At 37.5% G+C, this 25,154-nt stretch overlaps 1 protein-coding gene across 2 annotated transcripts; it reads left to right on the top strand.

Moving 5' to 3' along the window:
* The first annotated feature begins 1,621 nt into the window (after positions 1 to 1,621).
* Positions 1,622 to 25,078, top strand: EIF3E (eukaryotic translation initiation factor 3 subunit E). 2 transcript variants are annotated; one of them, XM_069005353.1, is made up of 14 exons: positions 1,622 to 1,757; positions 3,480 to 3,594; positions 5,639 to 5,689; positions 6,575 to 6,692; positions 9,829 to 9,871; positions 10,323 to 10,427; positions 12,402 to 12,527; positions 13,928 to 14,052; positions 14,758 to 14,884; positions 16,725 to 16,826; positions 17,495 to 17,604; positions 23,113 to 23,215; positions 23,675 to 23,809; positions 24,915 to 25,078. In XM_069005353.1, exons 1-14 carry the CDS (start codon positions 1,668 to 1,670, stop codon positions 24,951 to 24,953), a joined length of 1,389 nt encoding a protein of 462 aa, XP_068861454.1. In that variant the 5' UTR covers positions 1,622 to 1,667; the 3' UTR covers positions 24,954 to 25,078. The 2 variants fall into 2 exon arrangements, with proteins under 2 accessions (XP_068861454.1, XP_068861455.1); XM_069005354.1 differs by lacking the exon at positions 5,639 to 5,689 and having other exon boundaries at positions 1,623 to 1,757.
* The last annotated feature ends 76 nt before the right edge of the window (positions 25,079 to 25,154 follow it).

Raw genomic sequence — 25,154 nt, 5'->3', positions numbered from 1 at the left:
GCCTGATGACAAAGGTTTTAGTCATGCTTTATGAGAAGAGATGAGGCTTGATTTACTAAACTCAACTGTGTGTCCTGACAAAAATCACTAGAAAACTTACAAAGTATAACAGGAAAAGAAACCTTTTATCCTTCTGGTGAGTTAACATTGTGAATCACAGAATCATTTAGGTTGGAAAAGACCTCTAAGATCTAGTCCAAGCATTAACCCAGCACTGCCAAGTTTACCATTAAACCATGTCCCTAAGTGCCCCATCCACATATTTTCTAAATACGTCCAGGGACGGTGACTCAAACAATTCCCTGCGCAGCCAGTACCAATGCTTCCTTATCATTGTCGGGAAAATTAATCCACAAACACCAGAGGTTTATGTCCAAAAAGGAGACAGAGAAGTCCTATTACTTTATTCGAATAAAGGGAGAGGCCATGGGGCATTCCCCTGGGGTCTCTCAAATTTTAAGAGGATGTAGCCTGCTTTTTATCCTAATTTCCCATCTGCATTTCCCTCTTTTTTCCCCATTGGCCAAGGTACTTGAGAGGTGCAGACTCCCCGAATAGCCTAATACAGATTTCTTTCAAATGTATACCCTCTCTTTTTCTTTTCCTATGGAATTTATGGTTCTTCCCATTGTTTCTTTCATCTCTCAGTATCTAGCTTTTACCTATCACCAGACCCACAGTTTTTCTGCAAAGACAAATCTATCTCATTCCTTTCACCATGGTTACAAGTGACATGGAAGTTAATAATATTACTGATTCTTCCATTTCTGTTGCTAAACTCAGCAATACACTTCTGCACCTGCTTGGATTTCCCTGCGTAAGCCATTGTCCAGCACCTCCCCAGCCTCCTTTTTCCATCTCATCTGGCATGGCCTCACCATGGAGAGCTCGGAACCACGGCCAGCACGGACCAACCCTTAGCAAACTTTTCACTTGGTGCCAAGGACAGCTTAGACCCCTCTTCAGATTCTCACTGCCAGATTATATCAAGTCAAGCACCCACACGACGCACAACGCGTGGGGACTGGACTCCCACCTCAGATCTGCTTTCAGGAGATGTTTACACCTCCAGAAATCCCACCCTATGAAGCTGGACTGCCCAAACAGTCGCCCAGCACTCGCTCCAGCGGCGCCTTCACCTCACCCAAGGCGCGAGCAGGGCCCTGCCCCAGCCCCCACACGGCGCACCCGGACCGGCCCTACAGCCGGGGGGGAGGGGACGGGAGGGGAGGGGAGGGGAGGGGAGGGGAGGGGACGGGACGGGACGGGACGGGACGGGACGGGACGGGAGGGGAGGGGAGGGGAGGGGGCAGGGGAGCGGGGAGGGGGCAGGGGAGGGGGCAGGAGAGTGGGCAAGGGAGGGCAGGGCTCGACCACTGCCTCCCCACCCTGGCTCGTCGCCGGGGTCCATCCCCTCCCCTCCCCTCCCCGCCCCGCCCCTCCCCGCCCCCGCCCCGCCCCGCCCCGCCCCGCCCCGCCCCGCCCCGCCCCGCCCCGGCCCGCCCCGCCCCGCCCCGGCCCGCCCCGGCCCCGCCGCCCGCTCACCCCCCTCCCGAGACCACAGTGCGCAGGCGCCGGCTCCGCCGCCGGGCGGGGCGGGGCCGCGCAGGCGCAGCGCCCACAAGAGCCCCGTCGCGCCTCTGCCTTTCCCTTCTCCCGGCGCCAAGATGGCGGAGTACGACCTGACCACCAGGATCGCGCACTTCTTGGACCGGCACTTGGTCTTCCCGCTGCTGGAATTCCTCTCCGTCAAGGAGGTAGGTGTTTCTCCTAAGGGTGGGAAAGCTGGGTGCGGGAGCGGGAAAGTGGCAGGCCCTGCTGCCAACTGCCGGTGCCTCCCGTGGGCCTGGGCGCGCCGCGGCCGGGGCTTCGTCCCGTGGGCCTGGGCACTGCGCGGGCCCGGCGCGGCCCGTGAGGGATTCGGAGACTCCGTAGGGAGGAGCTTGGGGCTCCTGTGCCGCGTGGGTCGAGGGGCGAAGCGTGTGGGGCCGCCCAGGGAGGGACGGGAGCAGAGCCGAGAGGAGGCCTGAGGGAGCCGCTCCTTGATCACGCCGCGCAGCTCCTCGGCCCCTCGCTTGCGAGGCAGCACAGAATTCCTGTACTTTCTTCTTCCTCGGATTTAGTGTAGTGTATTTTCCTCACCTATATTCGGAGAAAGGAGAAGCCGAAGTTCTCCCCTGTAGCCGTAGTTCGCAGTCTCACAGCCTGGGACACCCTCTATAGCCCTGCTGCTCTTAGTGCTCGGGCCGTCCCGCAGCCGGAGCTCAGGGCGCTCTGTGGGGTTACGCCAATGATACTAATTAATTTTAATTTGAAACCCAAGTTATCACGAAATTATGTTGGGACCAAATATAAGCCCCTATGGAATTATCCCTTGTTAGTCTTCGTACAAATATTTTTAAGTTATGTTGCTACAAGAACCCACTGATGCTGAAGATACCTCAGACGAGTGCTTCAGGCACTTTAGACTCTTATCAGCCTAAACTATTTTAAAATGGGAGCAAAATGTGTAAAGTTATGTAAGTTTTGAATTTAAAATAGGTCTTATTTTAGCCTTCAGAAATGAACTGATTAACCATGCATACATTTAGACAACTTGACCTAAGCAGCTGTCATGTCTAGCATGTGGATTTTCCTTAATGTCTGTCATCTTGGGGGCATTTTTATGTCAGCTGAAGTTAGTTAAAACAGTTAATTTTGTAGTGTTAATTTTGAACAACACAATGTTCAGAGCTGAATTAGAACTTCTACAGATTCTATATCTGAGATGTCCACAAATGTGGTGTGGTGAGTTGTAATACAGCTCTTGTGCAAATGCATTGTTGAGGAATATACTGGATTTGGCCCTCACCTACATCTTCAACACCTAGCAGTGTTTTGCAACTCACTGCTGAATTATGGATATGAAATCTAAAAAACAATTTGAGAAGTTTAAAAGCACACTATCCAATTACATAGCCACTCTAAATTTATTCTTATGCTATAGACCTAGCAACATACATTAAATTAAACTGCACTACAATTAAATTATAAATTTAATCTTGTGCGTCTCTTCTGAGATCCACTTTAAGTAATTTAACTAGTCCACGGTGTTCAGCATTTTATTTTGTGGAAAGTATTCTGTATTTAAAAAAAAAATTATGAAAGTTTTATTATTTTTTAAAACATATATAGATATATATATATAATTTTGCAATAGCAATTACTTTTCCTGTTAAGAGATTAGTGATGTTGAATTCTAATTAATTTTTGAAGTACGTGCTTTCATGTATAGCAGGAAAGATTTGATGTTTTGCCAAGACTGAAAATGCAGGGGGACTTTATAGTAAGTACTCCTAATGATAGAGCTGCGAGATTTGATATTTAAAACAATTCAATTGTACAAAAGTCCATAAAGTGTGCCGTAAAAGTAACTACATAATATGAATTGAAGCTGTTTAACACTATTCAAGTGAATCTGTTAATAATTCCTGTTTCAGATATACAATGAAAAAGAGCTACTCCAAGGAAAACTGGATCTCCTTAGTGATACCAACATGGTGGATTTTGCTATGGATGTGTACAAAAATCTTTATTCTGATGAAATTCCTCATGGTAAGCTGCTCATTTAAATGTAAAACTTGTTTTGCAACCTTTCTATATAAAATAATGAATAACTAGTGGTAATTTGCTTGTTGCATTCAAAAACTAGAATATTGTTTAACTTCAGCATTACCAAAAGGATGTGCAATACTGAGACAAATAGAATGCCCTAATCCTGGGAAGTTTGGGTTTGTTGGTCTGTCAGGAACTTAACCTTTGAGTGACCTCTTAAGTATTTCAATGCTGATTTGGTAATTTCAGGCACTTTAAAGGTGTAGCTTAATGGAGTTATGCTAGCTTTTCATCTGTCAAACACTATTGCACAATGATTTGGTGTCATCTGGTGACTTTTTCTTTAAAGCATCCATTATGTTAAGACAAGAGTTGCATTGTAAGTAATTCCATTAGTCTCTCTGTCTGTGGCTGAGTTTTAGACTTTGGAGAGAGAAAGGTGTTTTTGAAAATGTGTGTTTTCCTTAGTTCTTTCAGTATAAAAATTGCTGCTTCTCTAGAAGAAAACAAATTTAAGGTTATAATGAATATGATCTCTTACTATCTTATCTGTGATTTTAGTAACTTTCTTGTTTACTACTTATATTTCTGTCGTCTTGAGGACCATTTGGGAATGGTGACAAAATCAGATTATCTGGCTTTCTCTAATTTCTATCCTTTATGGGTGTTTTGGTTTTAAGGTTCTTTTTTCCAGTTCTTTTTTTTTTGATGGGTCAGGTGTTTTGTTTGTTTCTTCCTGACATAGTCTTTCAATATCCACTGTCTCCCTATTTCTTCATCTTTTTCATGTTGGGGAATTCTTCACCTTTTTCTTAGCGATTGGGACTACAGTCTACTTTGCCTGCATCTTAGGAGGAAGAGACTTGGGTGCTGTTGCATTCTTCCTCTGGGTCTTGCTCTTTACAGGCTCTTGAAACTGCAGAGATGGCTACTTGCCTCTTTGGAAGAAGAGAACTGATAGACTTGTGGACATTGAAATCAATATTTTGACCAAGTCTGTGCTAGCGTTAGATGTTTTGGGCAAATGTACCATGACACGTGGGACTTTGAACATGTAATGAGTACCGGAGTGTTTCACTTCTGTAATTTAAGAAACAGTTGTAACAATAGCTTCACCCTTATGTTACTTAACAGGTCTACTCATTAAAAAAATTAGGCTGTATCAGGGCTACAAAAAAAATCTCAAAGCTGAACAGGTATTCCTCTTTCTTTCCCTGCTTCAGCCTTTTTAAACTGTTGAATATTATTATCAGTAGTAATTAAGGAGTAAAATACTAAAGTAGTAAACAACATAAGAAATAGCGATTCTAGCAGACTTCCACAAAGTAGCTACTCCAATATCTTTGGAATTCTGATTATAGGCAGTTACTTAAGCAGGTTGCCTAAGAGTATAACTTCATAAGGTCACAGCTGCAAGAAAATTGAATTAATTTGCTCCCTTGGAGATCTGCCTTCATTGAAGAATTTCCACACTTGTTTGAAAAGAGTATAAGAAAAATGTTACATCTCTTAAGATTTTATATCATCAGTTTGGCAGGGTGTTTTTTTGTTGTTGTCGTTGGGGTATTTTTTTTTTTTTTTTTGGTGTAATGACTTACATTCACTTTTATTCAGTTAACATAAGCAGAGTAGTTCTTTCACACAGAGTCCATTGTTCAGGGTGCTTGTTTGCACAGCTTCCTATGCAAAGGCCTTAAGTTACTCTTGAGATCTCTCTGGTATGTGTCATCTTCATGTATCAGTGCTTATCACAGTGTGTACGGGCAGGTGGTTCTTACTTGTGGAATCACTGGTATCATTAGTAGTTTATGCTATTCCTTTTTAAGACTTCACTGTTTAAAATACTCAAAACTAAGTTCACTTACACAGTTATATTAGAAATGTCCCTGCACAATTTATAGTTGTTTTGTCTTGTCTTCCATGAGATCAACTTACAATTACACATCCAGGAGATGTCGCAGGAAAACATTTTCGTATTCTTAGTAAGTCAACTGAATGGGTTTTTTTTTCCATCTGTTTCCCCTTCTTCTTTTATAATCTCAAGAGTCAACTGAAGTTGGAGATAATTTCTCCTTATTGGAACACTTCCTGTCAGGCAAGTTGTTCTTATATTTAGGTTGAGTCACCATTATGGTGTTAGCCACCTTGGGTGTCCTATTCAAATATCTGTGTAGGCAAATCATTAAAGAAATGTCAACTGTGTTCACCGTGGCATTGAGTGTTCTGGTGTGTGGCTCACTTTCACAGTTTCCTGGATTTATGTCCTGGGATTTAGCCTTGGCTTCTCTGATCCCATATGTTTCTTGGGTCACATAGCCAATGTGAGGGTGATTTTTTTCTTTTTTTTTTTTTTTTAATGTGCACACTTTTCTGAGTTTTATTTAAGTCTTCATTTTATTGCATTGCTAGCACTTGGTGAGGAATTTGGGGTCTGTGTAAAATAATCACCCTAAAACTGGTAGTTCAATTTCCTTTCAATTTTTCGTAAAGGGCTGAATGCTTCCATTAAACACAGAGTGTTCAGAATCATAATTTTGCAGGTTGAGCTTTTTGAATATTTTTCCTGTCAGTTTTAGTTAAGTACTCTATAAATGTTCTTTCAGAACCTGATCATCAGTCAGAAGAAAACCAATCTTTGTGGTATCATTGGACTGTTTACTTTTTTCAAAGTTTATTTGGAATAAGTGAACTTAGGTAAAAGTTGTTTCTCCCTTAGTGAAAGCCTGAAGGTACCTTGTCTAATGCAGACTCTGCTACAGCTGTACCTGCTCTCTGGTGGCCTCCACACAGGAGGAAAAGAACCAAATGTTGGAAGTTTTTACTAAGTTACAGTATTATTAGATACAGCTGGGTTTGACTGAAAAGACAAGTGAGGTGAGAATTGGGAAGATATGTTCAGGTGTCAGCACCATGAAATTACAGGTTGGTTGATGTAAAAACTTAAAGCATTATATTAAAGTCTTTTTGTTTGTGTGTTCAGCTTTGCGTGAGAAAAGAACAACTGTTGTTGCACAGCTGAAGCAGCTTCAGGCTGAAACGGAACCTATTGTCAAGATGTTTGAGGATCCAGAGACTACGAGGCAAATGCAGTCCACTAGGTAATTTCTACCATAATTTGTCAGGATGGCTTGTTGGTACCTCTCAAGTGTTGCTGCTAGAAATGCTTTCTGTTCAGTGACTGCAAGAATGACATTTTCATTTACAGACAGTATTTAAGTAGTGCTTGTGGTCAGGTAATTGAAATTGCTGGACAGCTTGCTCTTTTCAGTGCTTTTACCTGTTGTGCAAAAGACATCTATTGTTTCTAATATTTGTGAATCAACTTGGAACAAGTGACAGTAATGATCCAGTGCAGTTCAGTCACAGGGGCTTTTTTGTTCTGCTTTTATTGGGTTTAGGGGTTTTTGAGGGAAAATGTGGGCTAAAGCAGTTCAGATTCTCTTTTCTGCCTTCCAGAAAAGATTATGGAGTGTCATATTAGTCTGGGAAGCCTGGAGGATGAGCATCCTTTCAGCCTCAGAGCACATATTTCTTTAAGGTGTTCTGTCCTTTTCCTGCTTGCTTGCTCCATGCCCAAATTGTTCCAACTTGTTGGTGTAAGGTAGTGCTCATAGTAGTCTTTTAAAGATGCATCCAATTTCTTCTAAATTTTCTTATGGGAGTAATTAAAGTAGAATGAGTTCGTCTGCACTATTGTATCTAAGGTCTATCAGTTTCACCATGATTAAGCTTGAATTGGGCTCTGTAGGAGAGTTTAGCTGTAGTCACTGAGGAGTAACTGCCCCTTCAGCAGAGAGCTGGGCAGGTATTTGTTTGGCATAAGTTACTCCTTGTTTCCTTTACATAGGAAACATTGTTATTGCTGTTGTAAATGTGTCTGACAAACTGGAATATTAATTGGCTACCTTCTTCAGCCTTACCTGCCCTAAAATTTTAAATAGAGTGTACTGTATCAGACAGAGAACCTATGGCTCAACTTGAATTTCAAGGTGAGGCCTGTACTTGGGTGTATTGTTGGCAAGCTTTATGCATCCACTGATATGGAAGGCTGTAACATTACTTCTGGAACTTTTTAGAAAAGATTGAATGTACAAACTTATCTTTCTAGTCTGCAAAAATCTTTGTTTGGGAGCAAACCCCCTGAAGAATGTGGGTCCCTCAAGGGAGAGGAACTCAATTAGAATTTACTCTGTTTCAAATACACATTATCATCCTTTTTTTGTTGCCTCTGTTCTTTTTTCCACTCTTTGCATTGTTTTCAGAATTTGTAATAGATTAATTTAAATCTTGGTCAGTGCAGAAATGGTGAGGTGCAGTGTATTGTGTCTCAATGATGTCAGAAGGAATCATGAAATCTGTAGCTTTGCAGCATGTCAGGAGAAGCTTTTATTTTCAATCCTGATCTCACCAGACGTACTTAAGCTTCTGCTGTAAAAATGTTGTTAACTAAGTAAGCTGCCTTTTTATCTGATTTCAGAATGGATGTTCATGTCAGATAATTACATAAAAAAAAGTGGCATTTGTTTATGACATGTGATTATGCAAAGCCAGGAGCCACTTGCTTTTGAAGATATAGCTTTGAAAGTGAAAGTCCCAGTTACTATGACAATTGAGCCTATCTTAAAAAAAAGTCTTCCTCCACAACTATTCAAATCTAATTGAACATAGAGAGATCTTGTCCAATTCTTGCTTTGCTTTTAGCCAGTTTTTTAATAATAATTAGCCTAGAAAAATGTTACTAAAATACTAGCATTTTGTGGGATATATGCTCTGTTACTTGGCTTTTGATTCACAGACTTCTTCAATAGTATGTACTTCAAATTGGAAATGCCTTGTTGGGGAGCAAGAGATAAGTCAGTAAATGCATGGAATATAACTTGCCTAACACAATAGACTATTAGCCCTACTATTCATATGCAGCAAATTTTGTTTTAGAACTGGTATGTGATTTGTGTTTGTAAAATGTCTGGAAGCTTCACAGCTCAGAAGTTCTAGTTTTGGTTATTGGCTCAGCAGTAGTTCTAATCCAGATTATTTGGGTTGTAATGGGTAGAATTGGGCTGAAATATGTCCATCTGTCTAGACCTGAGTAGTGTGCTGTAGATACTAGGAAGAACTTTTGAGAATTTCTGTTTGTGATTTGAATCTGTATCAAGTTCAGATAGCTGCATATTATCATGACTTTAGATACGGCTTTTGATCCGTGTTGATGTAGTTTGGAATATCTCAGTCTGGGAAATAAAGTGTAAAGGAGATTTTGCAGGTAGAAGTTCTTTCAAGAATAAGCCAAAACATTTCACTTCTCTAAGGTACTGTTGGTGGACATTGACTTTAAAATTGCAGAGCCATAGTCAGTATTCCTCATCCTTAAAGTATGTTTTACTGGAACAAATCAATGAGATTATTTAATTGCTTTCACAGGTATGCCTGGGGATTGTCATTCTTGGCTCATTTGGCAATTTGCCGTTTGCCTGTAGAATCTTGTACCATAAGTTCTAATTGAACAAACTCACATCTTTGCAGTCAGTTGATTTCAGAGTAAATGGGAAAATACTCCCTTGTATTTTCGTTTTTACTGTATCTTTGTCCCAGGGAATTTACAGCTTGCCTCTTTGATCTAGGTAATACTGCTTGTTCTTTTAGTATTAATGTTAAATAAAAAAGAATCTTCAGAGATGTAATCACATGATCATAGATGTTTAGAACTTACTAGTATGATTATTTTTTATGGTTCTGTGCTCTGCAGATATTCACTGTGGTAGAGATATTCCTCTGACCCACTCTCTCAGTGCTAACAGTAGGATAAGTTTCCTTTCTACTTCTATTTACTTCAGTTTTTGCTGTTTTTTTCCATCTCCTCTTCAAATCAAGGCTGTCTAGAGTAACTGCTCTGGAATTGGAATATGAGAGTGGGAAGAGCCCTAATTCAGAATTTAGCTTTCATACTGAAAGCTAAGGATGCTATCAAATTTAAAACAACCTTCCACCCTTTCTTAACTGTAGTTATTGTTGCAGGTGGCATTCATTGTTTAAAATTAAAATGATTTCAAGGTTTTGAAACTTCATGACATTTTAGTAATAGATGACTGTGCTTTTGAACAAGTGGACGAATGACTTTAAATTCATGCTCAGTTTCTTGTGTTTTACCTTTAAAATTGTGTTGCATTGTGTACTGTTGCATGCTGGCTATGAATTTATTTTGTAAAAACAGCACTTTCTATCCTTTTATTATAGAGACGGTCGGATGCTGTTTGACTATTTAGCTGAGAAGCATGGGGTAAGTGTTTTAGCTGCTGAAGTTCAGTTCTAAGTATGTCCACCCAACCTCCCTCACAGCTGACAGCACTTTGACCAAGTATGGCCTAGCATTTTGTTCCATCTTCTGTCAATGTAGCTAATAGGCAGAATTCCTAATACTAACATATTTAAGCCTTTGAACTTTTAATTTTTATACAGACAAAAAAACCCCTGAAACTTAATGCTAGCTGCACCTGTGTAACTTAGGTGTGATTTACTATTTAATGCAAGATTTCACCTTTTTCCAGTGTTGGTGTAATCTTTCATTCCACAGCATAGATTGAGAGAATAATAGTTTTCTATTGTCTTTTCCTATGTACAATGTCTTCTGAAAAGCTACAGATTTCAAAGCTCATTCTACTATTAAAATTGGCTTGTGACAGCATGTTTTTTCCCTAGTGAATAAAAGCTTTTATTGTATTCCTTTTCAGTTTAGGCAGGAGTACCTAGATACACTCTACAGGTATGCAAAATTCCAGTATGAGTGTGGTAACTACTCAGGAGCTGCGGAATATCTCTACTTCTTTAGGGTTCTGGTAAGCTTTGATTGCTTCTTGGTGTGGGGGGTTAGTTTTATGGCTTGCTTGTTGGGTGTTTAATGAAATATTTAACCCAGTAAATTGTCTGTCTTAACTCTTAGAATATAATACTTTTGAGATTTTTGATGCAATCACTGTACTCCAAAGTTGATAGTAATTGTTAATAATCATTACTATTGTTCAGCAGTTCTGTTATTTTCAAGTAGAGCTCAGAATTGTTCTTTAAATTTGTAGGTCTTGTAACATTTAATTATAGAATACAGTGAAATGAATACTTGTTTTTATGAATACTTGATTTTGTGCACAGGTGTAGTCAACAGCAGTGAAAAGCTTGCAGGTGGATTGAATGTAATTGGTGGTAATGGTGAACTGCCAGCTTCTTACCTGAACTCTCATCTGTCTTCTCTTGAATTCTGTGATGGATTTAAGAGTATAAATCATCTCCCTACGAAATGTAGACAACTCAGATGATAAATATAAAACCAGATCCATCATCTCTGAAGCAACTCTTTTCATGTTGTTAAAATTCATATCATTTGTTACTGGTGGGAGTGAATTTTGAGAATAAAGATTTGATGTTTTGTAAGAATCTCAGCACAGTAAATTTATTGTTGGTAGTCAGTGAATGTGCTGCTCTACTAACAAATGGAAATTAAGTGTAACTTGAAAATCCAGATAATGTAGCTAGAACAGCTGCAGTACCTAAAAGCAGTTATTGTGAATAGCTACTTCTAATTAACTGATTTGGAGCCAGCCCAGAGCATGTGAACCTTCTCAACTAAGTATCTGCTAAATTGGCACCTTGGTTGCCTGGAAGATACAGTTTGTAAGTCAGTATCTCATAGATCTGTGCAGTGATTGCTGAAAACATGCAGTGGTTCATATGTAGATGCTTTTTTCTTGCTAATTTCTATTCCTATCTAAAAGTAATCTTAACTCTCTGAAATAGTGCAAGAGGAAACCACAATAATTTTTGTAACTGGCTGTAATTAAAGAAGAAAAATTGGAAAATGTATCTTTAATCAGAAGAATAGGGCTTAAAGTAGGAATGAGTTGAATTCTTAGTCTAAATCTTGATGCTGAAGCTGACTTTCAGTGTTAAAGGTTCTTTTTATGTGCCAAGTGGGAAAATGAAAGTTACATATGTAGTTTTGTGGGCAACTGTCCTTAATTCTTCATGCCTTTTTTCTGGGCATAGCATTATGTTCTTGTATGTTAAGTAACTAATCTCAAAAAATGAAGTACTGATTTTGTGCTGGTAATAGCTTAGTACAGGACTTCTGTTACTAATTCTGATGGGAGAAGATTTGTTTAAAAGTTCTGTATGATGAAACATAGTCAGTGAAAGAGCTATTGTAACCAGTCTGAGAACAGAATATGACATTGTGAATGACATGGTGCGACTCATTCCTGTGTAAAGCTAACACAGCTTGACCTTAGGACTGCCCTTCCAGGAAATAGGTTCACTGCTGCAAGACTCCACTGGACATTTCTGTAACAAGTACACTTCTGGGCAAGACATTAGCAGAAAGAGTTTGGAATGCTAGCTCTTTGAAGGTGGTCACCTACTATTATGAGTTCTTTAGGAACCTGCCTTGTAATAACCTTGTTTTACTAGTTTAGAAGCATTTTTGTATGGTGAAACAAAAAAAAACAAAACAAAAACCAAAAAACCCACAAAAGAAATTTGATGCTCAGCCTTTTTTCTCTTTTTTTAAATTTAAACTGCAGCAGCATGCATCTTTGTCTTACTTTGACAGGGTTTCCTAGTTTCTGTGTAAGAAATTTTACTACTGATTTTTTTTCTGTATCTAAACTGCTTTTCTGAAAAAAAAAAAAAAGGCACTTAATTTGGAGAGTTAAACTATGCAAAACTGATGTCTTGTAAATAAAAAATACTGCCAGAAAATATCTTTTGTAATTTAAAAAAAAATGCTAAGAGTGTGACTTTTTTGCTATTGTTGAAAATAGGTTCCAGCAACAGACAGAAATGCTTTGAGTTCTCTTTGGGGAAAACTTGCATCTGAAATCCTGATGCAAAATTGGGATGCAGCCATGGAAGATCTCACAAGACTAAAGGAGACAATAGATAATAATGTAAGTAAAATCTTGGACATCTTAGCAAGGTGAGAGGTTAGACATGCTAGTACTCAAGTTTTATTATAAATCACTTGCAGTCTTATTTAGGAGTAGGTTACCACCTTTTCACTTGATACTTTCGTATTGGCAGTGGGGGAGAGTTGAAGGATGCTTGTGAAGAAATAGTGAAACATTCTCTTTCAAGTTGCTTGCCTCTTAAGTTCTTGTCTATATTTTCAAATATATTTCCAATAAAAAAATCCTAAGGATGTGTTTGAGGGCAAGGTATCATTGTGTGAGATTGTCCTTTAATTTCAGATACTGGTACTATTCATTTTCTGTAAAGAGTAAAATGTATGTAAATAAACCATGTTTTTGTCTCATGAAGACAGCACTTTTGACAGAAAATGCAAGATAGTTTGTATTTGGAAAGAGTTTTCAGCTAATTCAGCTTTCTTGACGAAACTCTTCTGAGTTCAGTTGAGTACCAAGAACTTAAGGGGAGAGTGGGGCTGTGGTACTAATTCAGAGCAAATGAAGGCATTAGGGACCTCTGAGTCTTCTCTTTGCTTGTGGAGCCTCACTGGCCATATCTAAGATGTGAAAGTTTTACTCTCTTGAACCAGTCTTGAAAAACCAGAGGTTTTTTTCTGCCCCTCAGTCATTCTTTGTCTGTGTGGCAGATAATTAGTGTTAACAAATTTTGTTCTGTAATTTTGTTGTCTGTATGGTTATGATAGACTATTTGACTTGTTCATAAAACTCCCAAGATTTTTTTAGGGTAGAATCATAGCAGTTTGTTGTCATGCTCTTTGGAGTGATGATTCATCCTCAGTGTGCTGTTTTGCAGTCTGTTTGAAGTGCTTTTGAAATTTGGAGCTAATACAGGGACTTGGAACTGGACCGTTGTTTGTCCATTATCAGCAGATTTAAATAAAGATAATGAATTTTTTTTTTTGGCTGAGAGTGATTATAGAGTTCCATCATTGTCTGAGGGTCTATGGCAAAAAAAAATCTGGTGAGGATTTAGAAAGGAAATAAAATAGAAAAGGTGAAGAAGTCAGATCACATCTGAAGAGGGACTACAAGGAACAAAATTCAGAATTAAAAAGGGAAGTAACTTAGGTTAGTGTGGTGGTCTTAGCTAAAATACCTGTTTTGTCATAAACAAAAGGCAAATTTCAGCAAACAGTTTGGAATATAATACTGGAGAATTTATCTTGCTTATAACTTACAGTAGATGTATCATTGAGATGATAAAAAAAAGCTGGAGGTCAAACTTAGCCTGAGAGGGATGACAGTTACAAGGAGCTGATGCAAAATCACAAAATTTTGAGCAATTACAGGTTTCTGTGGATTAGTATTCAAGCAAACTTTGTGTTGTGTTTGACTTGAACCAATGTTACATTTTCTCTTAGTCTGTCAGCTCTCCACTGCAGTCTCTTCAGCAAAGAACATGGCTCATCCACTGGTCTTTGTTCGTGTTTTTTAATCATCCTAAAGGGAGAGACAACATCATTGACCTTTTTCTCTATCAGCCACAGTAAGTTGTGTAGTACTACATGGGGGTCTTTAAATCAAATTGAAGGCAGATGATGAATATGCAATGCTTGCTGAACTTAACGTTGCAGGGGTGAAGGTATTGTTTTATTCTGATTCTGAAAAAGCTATTTAAAAAGATTCTTGAGGGAAATAGAGATTAAAAATGAGAATTGAAACACTGTATCTATTTGTGAGAGCATTGACTTACATGTAGATCTAGTCTTTGTTGCTCTCCTTTGGATGCTCTCTTGATAGCTAGATACGTTTCTTATGTTGTGGCACCCAAAACTGCACACAATACCAACATGAGGCTGCCCCAGTGCAGAACAGGGCAATCCCCTCCCTTGCCCAGCTGGTGATGCTGTGCCTGATGTTCACCAAGACACAGCTGGCCCTCCTGGCTGCTGGGACACACTGTGATTCATAGTCGACTTCTTGACCAGGACCCCCAGATGCCTTTCTGCTCTCCAGCCTCTCATTCCCCAGTCTGTACACAGATCCAGTGTTGCCCTGTTCCAGATGCAGAATCTGATGCTTGCCCTTGTTATACTTAATACAGTTGGTGATTGTCTAGCCCTCTGATTCTTTGTTAGGATCTCTCTGCAGGGCCTCTCTACATTTGAGGAATTAACAGCTCCTCCCATTTTAGTGTCATCAGCAAGCTTCAGTGTACCTTTGTGTTCTGAATCTGTGTTTTTCTTTCTAGGTATCTCAATGCAATTCAGACAATGTGCCCACATATCCTCAGATATTTGACTACTGCAGTCATAACAAATAAGGATGTTCGTAAACGTAGACAGGTGCTGAAAGATCTAGTCAAGGTTATTCAGCAGGTAAGGACTGCAGTATCTGATATTTTCTGCCTCTTTATTAAGGAGACTTCATGATAACTTTCTTCTAATAATAAACCTGGGTTAGGATTTGAGGTATTTTGTTGGGTTTTTTTGTCAATTAAAGTTCTTACTGAAATAAAATGCATATCAGTCAGTAGGAGGACGGAACAGGTTTTTTTCTCCTTTCATATACATGAGCAGTGTATGCACTCAATTCTTTCTTTCTTTCTATATGATTAAATGCAGAAAATTCAGTGAGATGTGAAATGGGTTTGGATCTGATTCTTCCTTTTCAGTCATCTGTATGAAAAATTATTGTATGAATAAGGGTTCCTTCTTACATTTCAAAACCACTGCATTGTCTGTGTTGGTCTGAGTTCACATGCCTTCTCTTGAAAACGGTTCTGTTGTCAAAGTTTCATGAAGATGGAGATACAGAGAAGAGCAGTAAAAGAGTTGCTTGGTAGCAATCAACAGTGTAATGGCCCAGATTTTTATCTGTGACAGTACAGTTATTACAGGCTAGCAGTCAATTATAACCACATCAGGCATTTGGGAAACTACCTATGCAAAACTCAATCAATGCAAAGATCAAATTTTAGTCACAACTTAATCTGTTTTTAACCATTAGTGTACAAAAAGTAGCATAAGAAGCAGTAAATGAGTGTTAAGTGTTATGACTCATCTTTTTACCTAAAATCTGATTGTAACATTGAGCTTCTAATATAATATGAATTTCTAATACTTGAAGTAAGTAACATTTTACAACTTCTTGCTTTTGTTTAATCTTGCACACCATTAGGGTATTCCTTTTGAGACTATCAGCTTGGGCTTTGGTTTTGAAATCTCCTATCAGATTTCTTAGTACTCACCTAGTCTGTATGATTCATGATATTAAATCATGATGTGGTAGAGGTTTTATAGATGGGAAATAACTTCTGTGGTACTGCTCTAGTAGTAGTAAAAGATTGTTTATACTTGCAACATCTTTGCAAGTATTGAACTGATAGGTAAGCAGTTTGTTGTTTATTGAATTTAAGAGATGCTCATTCTAAGACAGTTTTGCAAAGTGGATGTTAATAATGGTTAAGTGTAATTCTGATGTGAAAAACATTTACATGTAAAGCTGAATTTGGGATTGTAAATACAATTCTTTGGATAAGAAAAAAATAACTTCGATCCATTAAAAAAAATCTCTTAGGAATTCCCTTAATCTGTTGATTTTGCTGTATGCTAAAGCAGATATTGATAGGTATTGATTTAAGCTGTCTTAAAATATGCATGAGAAACACTTAAGGGGATGTTTAATTACATCTGAATTTACACAATTGTATATAGATACAGTGTTGCCTCTGCCTGGTAACTGAGAAAGTTGAGTAACTTCTGTAATGCTGAAATAAATTGAAGTAGTTTGTGTATAGAAGGTAGCATTTTTGTTAGCTGTGTTGTCCATGAAAATCAAATAATCATTCAGTTTAAAGTATGAAGGATTTGGTGTTGGAGTTATCTTTGAAATTAGAATTTAGGAAGACTATTCTATCATATTTTATGAAATTTGGAGGTTTGATACAGAGACAGCTCTAGTCTCTTGACACTTTCCTAACTCAAAGATTGCAGCATTAAATGCTGAAGGTGAGACTACACCTCTGGTTTTTTAACTAGACTATTGGGAGGAAGCAAACTTATGTAGCTCTTCTAAGAGGAATTGGGAAGTTCAGCTTTTTTTAAGGTGATGTAGAAATGCTTGTTCCTACTATTAATTTTTTTTTAAGAATGTAAGGAATACTTGAGTGACCACATGGCCTTGATTTCAAATTTTGTTCCTAATTTTTTTTGACAGGAATCCTACACATATAGGGACCCTATCACAGAGTTTGTGGAATGCTTGTACGTTAACTTTGATTTTGATGGAGCACAAAAGAAGCTGAGAGAGTGTGAAACAGTAAGACTTAAATTTTTTATAAGACTCATTTTCCTTTAAGTAAAGACCTCTAAGATTCACATTGGACAGCAAATTTGTTTGAAGTGGTGTTTGATTCCATTGCCAGTGATAAACTTTAATCCATGGTTGGATGCTGTTGTGTTTTTTGACAACTCATTTTGTAACACTTAAGCATGACTTACCATTAAGGATGTAGCTTTAATGTTATAATAGTGTTATATTTAAAAAGTTCTAGAAGAAGAAGCAAATAGGTAGTCATGCATTTGGCTGAGCTTCAGGTTTTCCATTACAGTTTGAGAAATGCTTGAAGAAAAGCTCAGATTTGCCTTCTGTTGTGAAAGATGAATCGGGAGTCAAACTTTGTGTTGAAAGGATCTTCAGTAGAGTTAGGACAGCAGTAGAGTTTGACCTTCAGTGGAGTTAGGACCTTACTTTCTCCTTGAGTCAGACCTCAGTGATCATGTTAGCATGCAATTTAAATTTAGTAAGATGCTGAACAATGAAGCAATGAAAAATATTGCTAATCTATAGCTTTTCCTCTGCATCTTCGAACATAGCAATAATGTTTTTAGGTATACTGTGGGCTGCTCTTAGTTATTGGCAGTGTCTACCAGTAAATTTCAACTCACACATTCGTTCTCATGTTCCCTTTCTGCTTACACTTGCAGGTGCTTGTGAATGATTTCTTCTTAGTGGCTTGCCTTGAGGACTTCATTGAGAATGCCCGCCTCTTTATATTTGAGACTTTCTGTCGCATCCATCAGTGCATCAGCATTGGGTAAGAGAACATCTTCATTCCTCAGTTCAGAAAATCAGTCATGGAGGACAGTTTGACAAACAGTGTAAACTACAGGAGTGAAGTGTTCAGTCATCAGATAAAATCCTAACTGAAATCTCATTTGGATAGTATTCTTTCTAGTTTTATAGCTCTGATGTGATGTACTTGAATTACAATTATATTTCAGAGTTGAATTATTGTGTTTTACTTCAAAACAGCCTTTCTCTGCCACCCCTAGCCCCCTCCAAACAAGCAAGTACTTTCAAGCTAAAACTGCTATGGTTTTAAGTGGGATCTGTACTGGATTTAGTAGGAACTTTCATACCCAGTGTCACCGAAGTCCTGGTGACTTCATTTGGACCTCAATTCCACATGTTGAAGTGGAGTGTTAATATTAAGTAAATACAAATTGCAAATACAGTAATTGCTTAAATATATTTTTACTTAGTAGATACAGATACCCACATCTGTCCAGGTATGTTCTTTGAAATTTATTAAAACATATTGCTTTTTTCATGAACTAAATAGAAAATAATGAATCTTTTTCCCTGTGGCACAAAGTGATTCAGCTGTAATAATTGTTATTAGCAAATATGTCTGTCGTTTATTCAGATTTATTTTATAAATGCAGACTTTTCAAATGGATCAGCTCTGATGCCTCTCTTGTATCTATATTAAAAAAAACTAAATGGGAATATATTATGTATGCTTGAGATCTCTTTCCACTTGGCCTTTGCCCACATATCCCATATTTCCACATCCTTTTAATTGAAAGGAAAAAGTGAAGTGAAAAACTCTGAATGCTATAAAAATCTCACTGATAGAGAGCAGTGCAGAGATCCTTGAGACAGCAGAAATGAAGGCTGTTGAATTGATAAGTTCAGTGGAGTCTTGTTACTAGCTTGTATCCAGAGCAAATGTGTGCATCTAGTCCTTTAAGGAAAGGATTTGAGAGAAAATTGTCTTAATATTGCAAACTTCTTGAAAGGATTGCTTTTTGTATGGATAGGTATAGTTAGAGAAAGGACTGATTCTTACTACTTTTAATCTTTAGTCACTGGGTGATGTTTGTCTTCATTGCCTTTGGAAAATATTTTTTTATCCTTCGTATCAGCTTAAAATAGTCAGTGGCTTTGATGTAAATGGGAAAGTGAATTTGAGTGTTTTAGCAGCTGTGGTGTATTGGGTTTAAGCATATAGTCCTAATAGTAAATGGAACTACATGCTGTGAGCAGAGCTTTTCCATACTTAATATTCATTTTTATAAGAGGGCTAATGCTTCGTCTAAAATCACTTAAAGCAGAGTACTGCACACTTAGGCATAAAGGGGGTTTGAACAAGTATTCGGAAAAACCCCCATAAATATAGTTCTCTTAAGGATGAATTTCTGGGGAATATAAAGCCCAATAGTGTCTTGCTCTTTCTTACAAATTCTTTTTAGTGATGTGAATACTGCACATACTCAAGCATAAGTTTCCAATGAAACTAGATGTTTAAGTTTTTTTAACTAGAGACTAGATGTCTTTCTAAGAAGTCTCCTTCTCTTATGTGACTCCAGTCAATGAGCAAAGACTCTGCAGTGTGTATGTTAAATATTTTTCAAGTCTTGTATCAAAAGATACTGATAAACTCTGGGCAACATACCAATGATTCATTATGGCAAAATTGTGGTAGGTGATTGCCATTAATTTAGTGTTTATTACTTATAGTTCAATTTTTTTGTGCTGATATCTCAACTTTAGGTATGACAAAAGTTATTGTAGTTGGCTGCCCTTGTTATGTATGAGTAATCCTAAATATAGGTAGCAGTCCTTTCTTTATAAGCATTATAGTGTATTCTGAGGCAAGTGATAGATTTGGAATTGAGACATTTGTTTCAGAATGACATGGATATTCCTACCACATATCCCTAAGTTAATTTCACATGGAATCAATCATCTGTAATGAGGTGGTTCTCAGTATGTCATTCTGTTTTTAATGGTCGATGTCAGCCTTAAATTTCTTTGCAAGCTGTAACAATCATTAGATTTGGGCTGATTAAATTAGGTGCCTAAGTATTTCTTAGTGTATTTCAGACTTGCTTTTGAAGAAATTAGCCAGTTGAAATGTTTGGTTGAAATGAATGTTTGGCTGAGGCATAGTTCTTGCATTTCTTTATTCGCAAGTGATTTCCACTGCTAATCCTGGAGCCAAACTAGATGGTTGTAACACAGAGCTTGATGAGTACTGTTTAACTATGCAGAATGAATTTGAAAACAGTTAGTGGGAAACTTGCTATTCCTTATATTAAGTAGAAAATAAATGCCTGTTTAATTTTTTATCTACTTAGATCTGCTAGGGAGCTGACATTTTTCCAAAGGACATAGTTGATTTGTCAGTTGTAATTTCAAGTTTATACGTCCCAAATCACGCTGTGATTGGTTTGCTGTTTGAAATACCATGTTTAATAGGGAGTAATAGATGGAGCTAATTCTTAATGTGTTTTAGTTAGTTTGATATGCCTGTATTTAATTGGAGAGCTGAAGATGCTTCATTCTTCTTTTGTACTGCCTACACAAAACGATATACAAGATGGGCTTGTTCATATATGAACATGTGAGGAATTCAATATGCTTGCCTTTTAAGTAAATGAAAACTTAAATAACACTTGCCCTAGCATGACCCAAATAAGTGAATTTCCTTATAAAACAGGGGAACAGAAATGATTAAAAAAATTTTTGCAACTGTTTTGACAAAACTGCCATTCAAAATTATCTGTAACTTGAAATGGTTGACTATTCTTTAACTATTAATAGTATTATTTCATTATAATTGATTTAATTTTTATTGAATTATAGCAGGAATCTTTAAAAACGATGGTAACCTATAATACAACTTTCATTACTTCCTTTCCTTAATAATAATGGTGTTAATATTTATTTGTAAATCCAAATGTGCCACTATTACTTCAACTGTCAAACCTGTATGAAGCTAAGATATATTTTATATCTTGAGAGTTTTAAATACATGTTCTAACTGTGTTAGGAGAAAAGTGTTTGTTACAGAATTGTAGTCAGGATAGGTCTTCAGTGCATTCACTCTGGAAGGATAAGGAATACTTTTTTGGCCATGAGTGTTACTTCACCAGGAAAATACCTCTATCTTACACATCCATGCACTTTGAGTGGTATTGGCTGCTTCAGTGTAGGCTGCAAGGAGACTCAAGAGGGAGTCTAGTTGCCACAAGTGCTGGAGGAAGGTCATCTCTTGTGTCAAAGATGTGATAAAGTTTTAGGTTTTGTAATAGATTTATTCTTTATTCACTAAAAGATAGTTGTTACCTGATAACGTCACTTGGTTTATATTAAAATTTAAAATCTATGTAAGTCTCAAAGCTACAAGTTGAGATAAAATAGGTTTTTACATCCTTTTTACTCTGTCGTTTTCATTCTATGATTTTTAAGTTTTCCAGATACAAGTGCAGGAAAATAATACTTAAACAGAAGTGTGTTATTTCTGTTGTGTTGCTACATATATACTATATGTTATTTCAAAAAACACTTTTTAGTTAAAAAAAAAGCTACTTCTGAAGCAGCTGAGCTAGTAGTAAAATGTAGATATAATAGGAAAAGGTAGAATTATTTGCTAGTAACAAATGTAAAATACTTCATAGTTTCTCGATTGGAATTATTCTCTAGAAATCTGTGCCCTCTTCTGCTCTAATTTCACAGGGACTTTGTTAAGGAAAAAGGAAAGTGTAGGTGCTGTAGGTTGGAAGTCATCTGGTTGAATCCCATGAACCCAGTTACAGCTCTGAGCAGGTCCCACAGCAGTATTCCATTATGCTGCTTAGTCAAGAATCCACCAGTAAAGGCCCTGTCTCCAAGAATGGAGGTTCCACACTGTAATCCCAAAGTTGGGTTGCTTAATCCCCATTGTAGTGGCAGTAGCCTTTCTTGTGGTCATCTGGAAGGAAACTTACTTTATCTAAATCTTACTAATGTTTCTAAAAGAGAAATCTGAGAATTACACCCACGCCCATGTACTTTCAGTTTAAAGGTTTTTTTGTTTCAAGTCAAATGTTTAACGTCACTGATTAGGGGTAATAAAGTGATTGTACATTACTTTCTATTAAAGTATCTCATGTTCTGTCCAGATGACTGCTAATTCCACAAAAATTTCCATCCCTGATACCTTCTGCTCTTGTCTGCCTTTACAATTGCTAATTCAAACTCAGATTAAAAGGTCTACTGGAACAGTAGCAACTGGGGTTGGATTTTACTTCATACTTTGCCAAGTTCAAACACTTTTTACCCATTTGTTGTGTTATTTTGCTGAAGTGAGTCAGTGTAAATCCAGTCTGTTAAGCTACTTTGGGTTTTTTTCTATTCACTTCATGTTTATCTATGGAAAAAAATGGAATTTGTTTTATAGTTGGGAGAAAGGTGAGAGATCAAGACCATGTCGGAGAGACAACTGTATAAAAAAGAGTATGTAGAAGTCCAGCCAGGTAGATGAGCTAATAATTGATAGTTTATAAAGTATTTACTTGATGCAAATAATTGTCAAGAAGAAAATCACTTTTTCTGGTGGAGAAAAATACGTCTAGGCAAGATCCTGTAAAATGGTGAGAAATTGACCTCTTGTGCAACTCAGCATAGCCAGCTGGCTTTTTAGTCATGCCTGTAGCCCTTACCTCATGTTTGTTACCTTATTCTGAAAGCTGATGGAAGAATGAGCGTTACAAATGCCCTGTATGAGCCAACTGCCAGCGGGAAGCTAAAGGAGTTAGCTAGAAAGCCACAGGAAGCACTATTAGGAGGAATTATTCCTGGACAAGAGTGCTTGTTTGATTAAGAATTTTCCTTTCTCTGTTCTCCCCCACCTTCCTTCCTTGAAATTGCAAAAAGTTTTAGCATGGTTTATCTGTCATATCTTCTGTACCAAGCTCTGTCTCGTGGGTCTTGTTCCTGAACTTCAGAGTGAAGTTTCCTTGCTAAATATTTTCCTGGACTAGTTAGTATATACTTTCTTGACTGCTGATTGCATTTAAATAAGAATAAAAGCAGTTGTTTGGGGTTTTTTTTTTTTGTTTTTTTTTTTTTTTTTTTGTTTTTTTTTTTTGTTTGTTTGTTTTTTTGTTTTTTATGGTGGTGGTGATTTTATGTTAATAGTGAAATTACTTAAATGACAAATTTTCCAAGAATGTTTGTGTAGACAATTTTTAATAGGAACACAGGAAAATTGTGCTGGTCAAGATTTAAAAGCAATATGGTGTAGTTCAGAATGAGCAAGTATATACTTCAGGATATGAATTTCTTATTTTCAGTGGGGGTGGGAGATGTGCAGGAGAGCATGTATGTAAGTTTTAAAGTCATTTCAGTCAATGAAAGTAAGCTTCCCAGGTATGCAGTATTTATTGAATCTTGGACTGTGCCAAATTTTGTGTTGGTTTGGCTTGTCCCTAGTTATGTTTACCAACATCAGAGAGATTCTCTTTTGTCATTTAATAAGTTTGTTATCTTTTAGTATGTTGGCAGATAAACTAAATATGACTCCTGAAGAAGCAGAAAGATGGATTGTCAATCTAATTCGAAATGCACGATTAGATGCCAAATTGGATTCAAAGCTGGTAAGACTGTACATAGAATCATGGAATAGTTTTTGTTGAAGGACCTTAAAGACCATCTAGTTAGAACCCCTCTGCAGGGACACCTCCCACTATACCAGATTGCTCAGAGCCTCATCCATCCTGGCCTTGAGCACTTCCAGGGATGCAGCATCCACAGTTTTACTGGGCAACCTGTTCCACCCTCTTACAGTAATCTAATCTAATCAGTAATCAGTTTAAAGCCAGATGGATGCAAGTGAATTTGTTGAGTTTTTCATTAAATTTCTTTTACTTCATGGGCAAAGAAAAAAATAGAAATCAGAACTTTCTGTTCCTGGATAAACTGCAGTGGATTTCATTTATTGTGTTTTGCTCTTGTCTGTATCATGATCTGTGAAAGCTCTGAAAGCAGAGTATTACACTAAAGGCCTTTGCATTCTGAGCAATTGTTAAATTTGTTTTATCTTTGCTGTGTTTTAGGGCCATGTAGTCATGGGCAACAATGCAGTCTCCCCTTATCAACAAGTGATTGAAAAGACCAAAAGCCTGTCTTTTCGTAGTCAAATGTTGGCTATGAACATTGAGAAGAAACTGAATCAGAGTGGTAGATCTGAGGTTGGTATAAGTTACGTTTTCCTGAATTCTTGCTATCTTTTTTTGTGAGAGATAAATTCAAGTATAATTTTTAACCTATGCCTTAATTCACCAGATGTGTACCTACTCCTAGTTCTAACAGTAGGAATTACGTTAGAAAAGGCTTACTTTGTCATGGTGAGAATTAGACAGTGGGTGGTTCTTGCTTTCTTGCAGCCTCTCTCTTCATCATTAGATTTTCTTCTGTTGTGTAACTGTTTCTGTCATTTGCTGCTCTGCTTCCTTTGAGTGGTCTCCTTTACCACCAGGAAAGGGCAGATTATGAAGTGTGACACCTATGAAAGTAGTTATAATACTTTTTCTAAGTGAGTTGTACTAAAGCATTGTAGGTGCATATGTGGTATTGAAAGAAGAATGAATGGTGCTTAAGACTGGAGCGTGGAGGAAGAGTTGTGCAAAACCCTAACTGTTAAACCCATTTAGTGAAATTCTAGAAAATGAAATTAAGTCATTGAAAGGTTTAAGTAGAACCAGTGAAAATGAGAAAGTTGACAAGATCATCTGGTTTTTTTTCCCTCTGCATTACAATATGGGAAGCTCTGTGAGGGAGAACAGCACTGTAAGGGGATGGCTCTGAGGTCCACTAAGGACCCAGCCATACATCTTTAAAACAAACAAAAAAAGTCAGAACAAACCACACAGTAAAAGAGCTTAAACAGTCGAAGTTTTATTCCTCATTGCTTGGCTGAAATACTGGTGGAAGTTGGACAAGCAGTGGTGCACTAGTTTATTCTGTTAATGGGAAGTCATGTGAAACTTGTGTGCCATTACTTTCTTGTAAAAGTATAGCTGAAAATTATTCGTAGATTTATATTGGGATCTTCTAGAACTTTTCCTTTTTGATGCTACTAGCTTGGAGGGCTCTAGCTGTGCAACTCAATTACAGTATGTGTGTCTATTATATCAACACTTGCTTTAATCTTATAGGATGTCCTTCACTAATTAACAACATTCCCACTTCATATCCATATACAGTATTAGAATTGTTTAATTAATGTGTCATAAATTTCAGTAAGTATTAGGTAATATAGTAATTTTTTCTAATCCTTATTTTTTCATTTTTTAGGCACCTAACTGGGCTACTCAAGACTCTGGCTTCTATTGAAATACTTCTGCAGTAGGGGGAAATCTGTTTATTTGACTAAAAAGCACATAAATATGTAACCTTTTTGAGAAAAAGTAATTATGTGTTAGAGCTAATGTTATTTGAATAAAATTGGCTACTTTTAACAGTCTGTGTGTGTTTGATTTACATAGATTGTGTTGTATAGGGACTTTTTAACATAGTGTTCTACAGCATTTTGGA

The sequence above is a fragment of the Aphelocoma coerulescens genome, chromosome 2 (genome assembly GCF_041296385.1).
Source record: "Aphelocoma coerulescens isolate FSJ_1873_10779 chromosome 2, UR_Acoe_1.0, whole genome shotgun sequence".
Classification (NCBI taxonomy): domain Eukaryota; kingdom Metazoa; phylum Chordata; class Aves; order Passeriformes; family Corvidae; genus Aphelocoma; species Aphelocoma coerulescens.
This window is presented reverse-complemented; position numbering and strand designations above follow the sequence as displayed.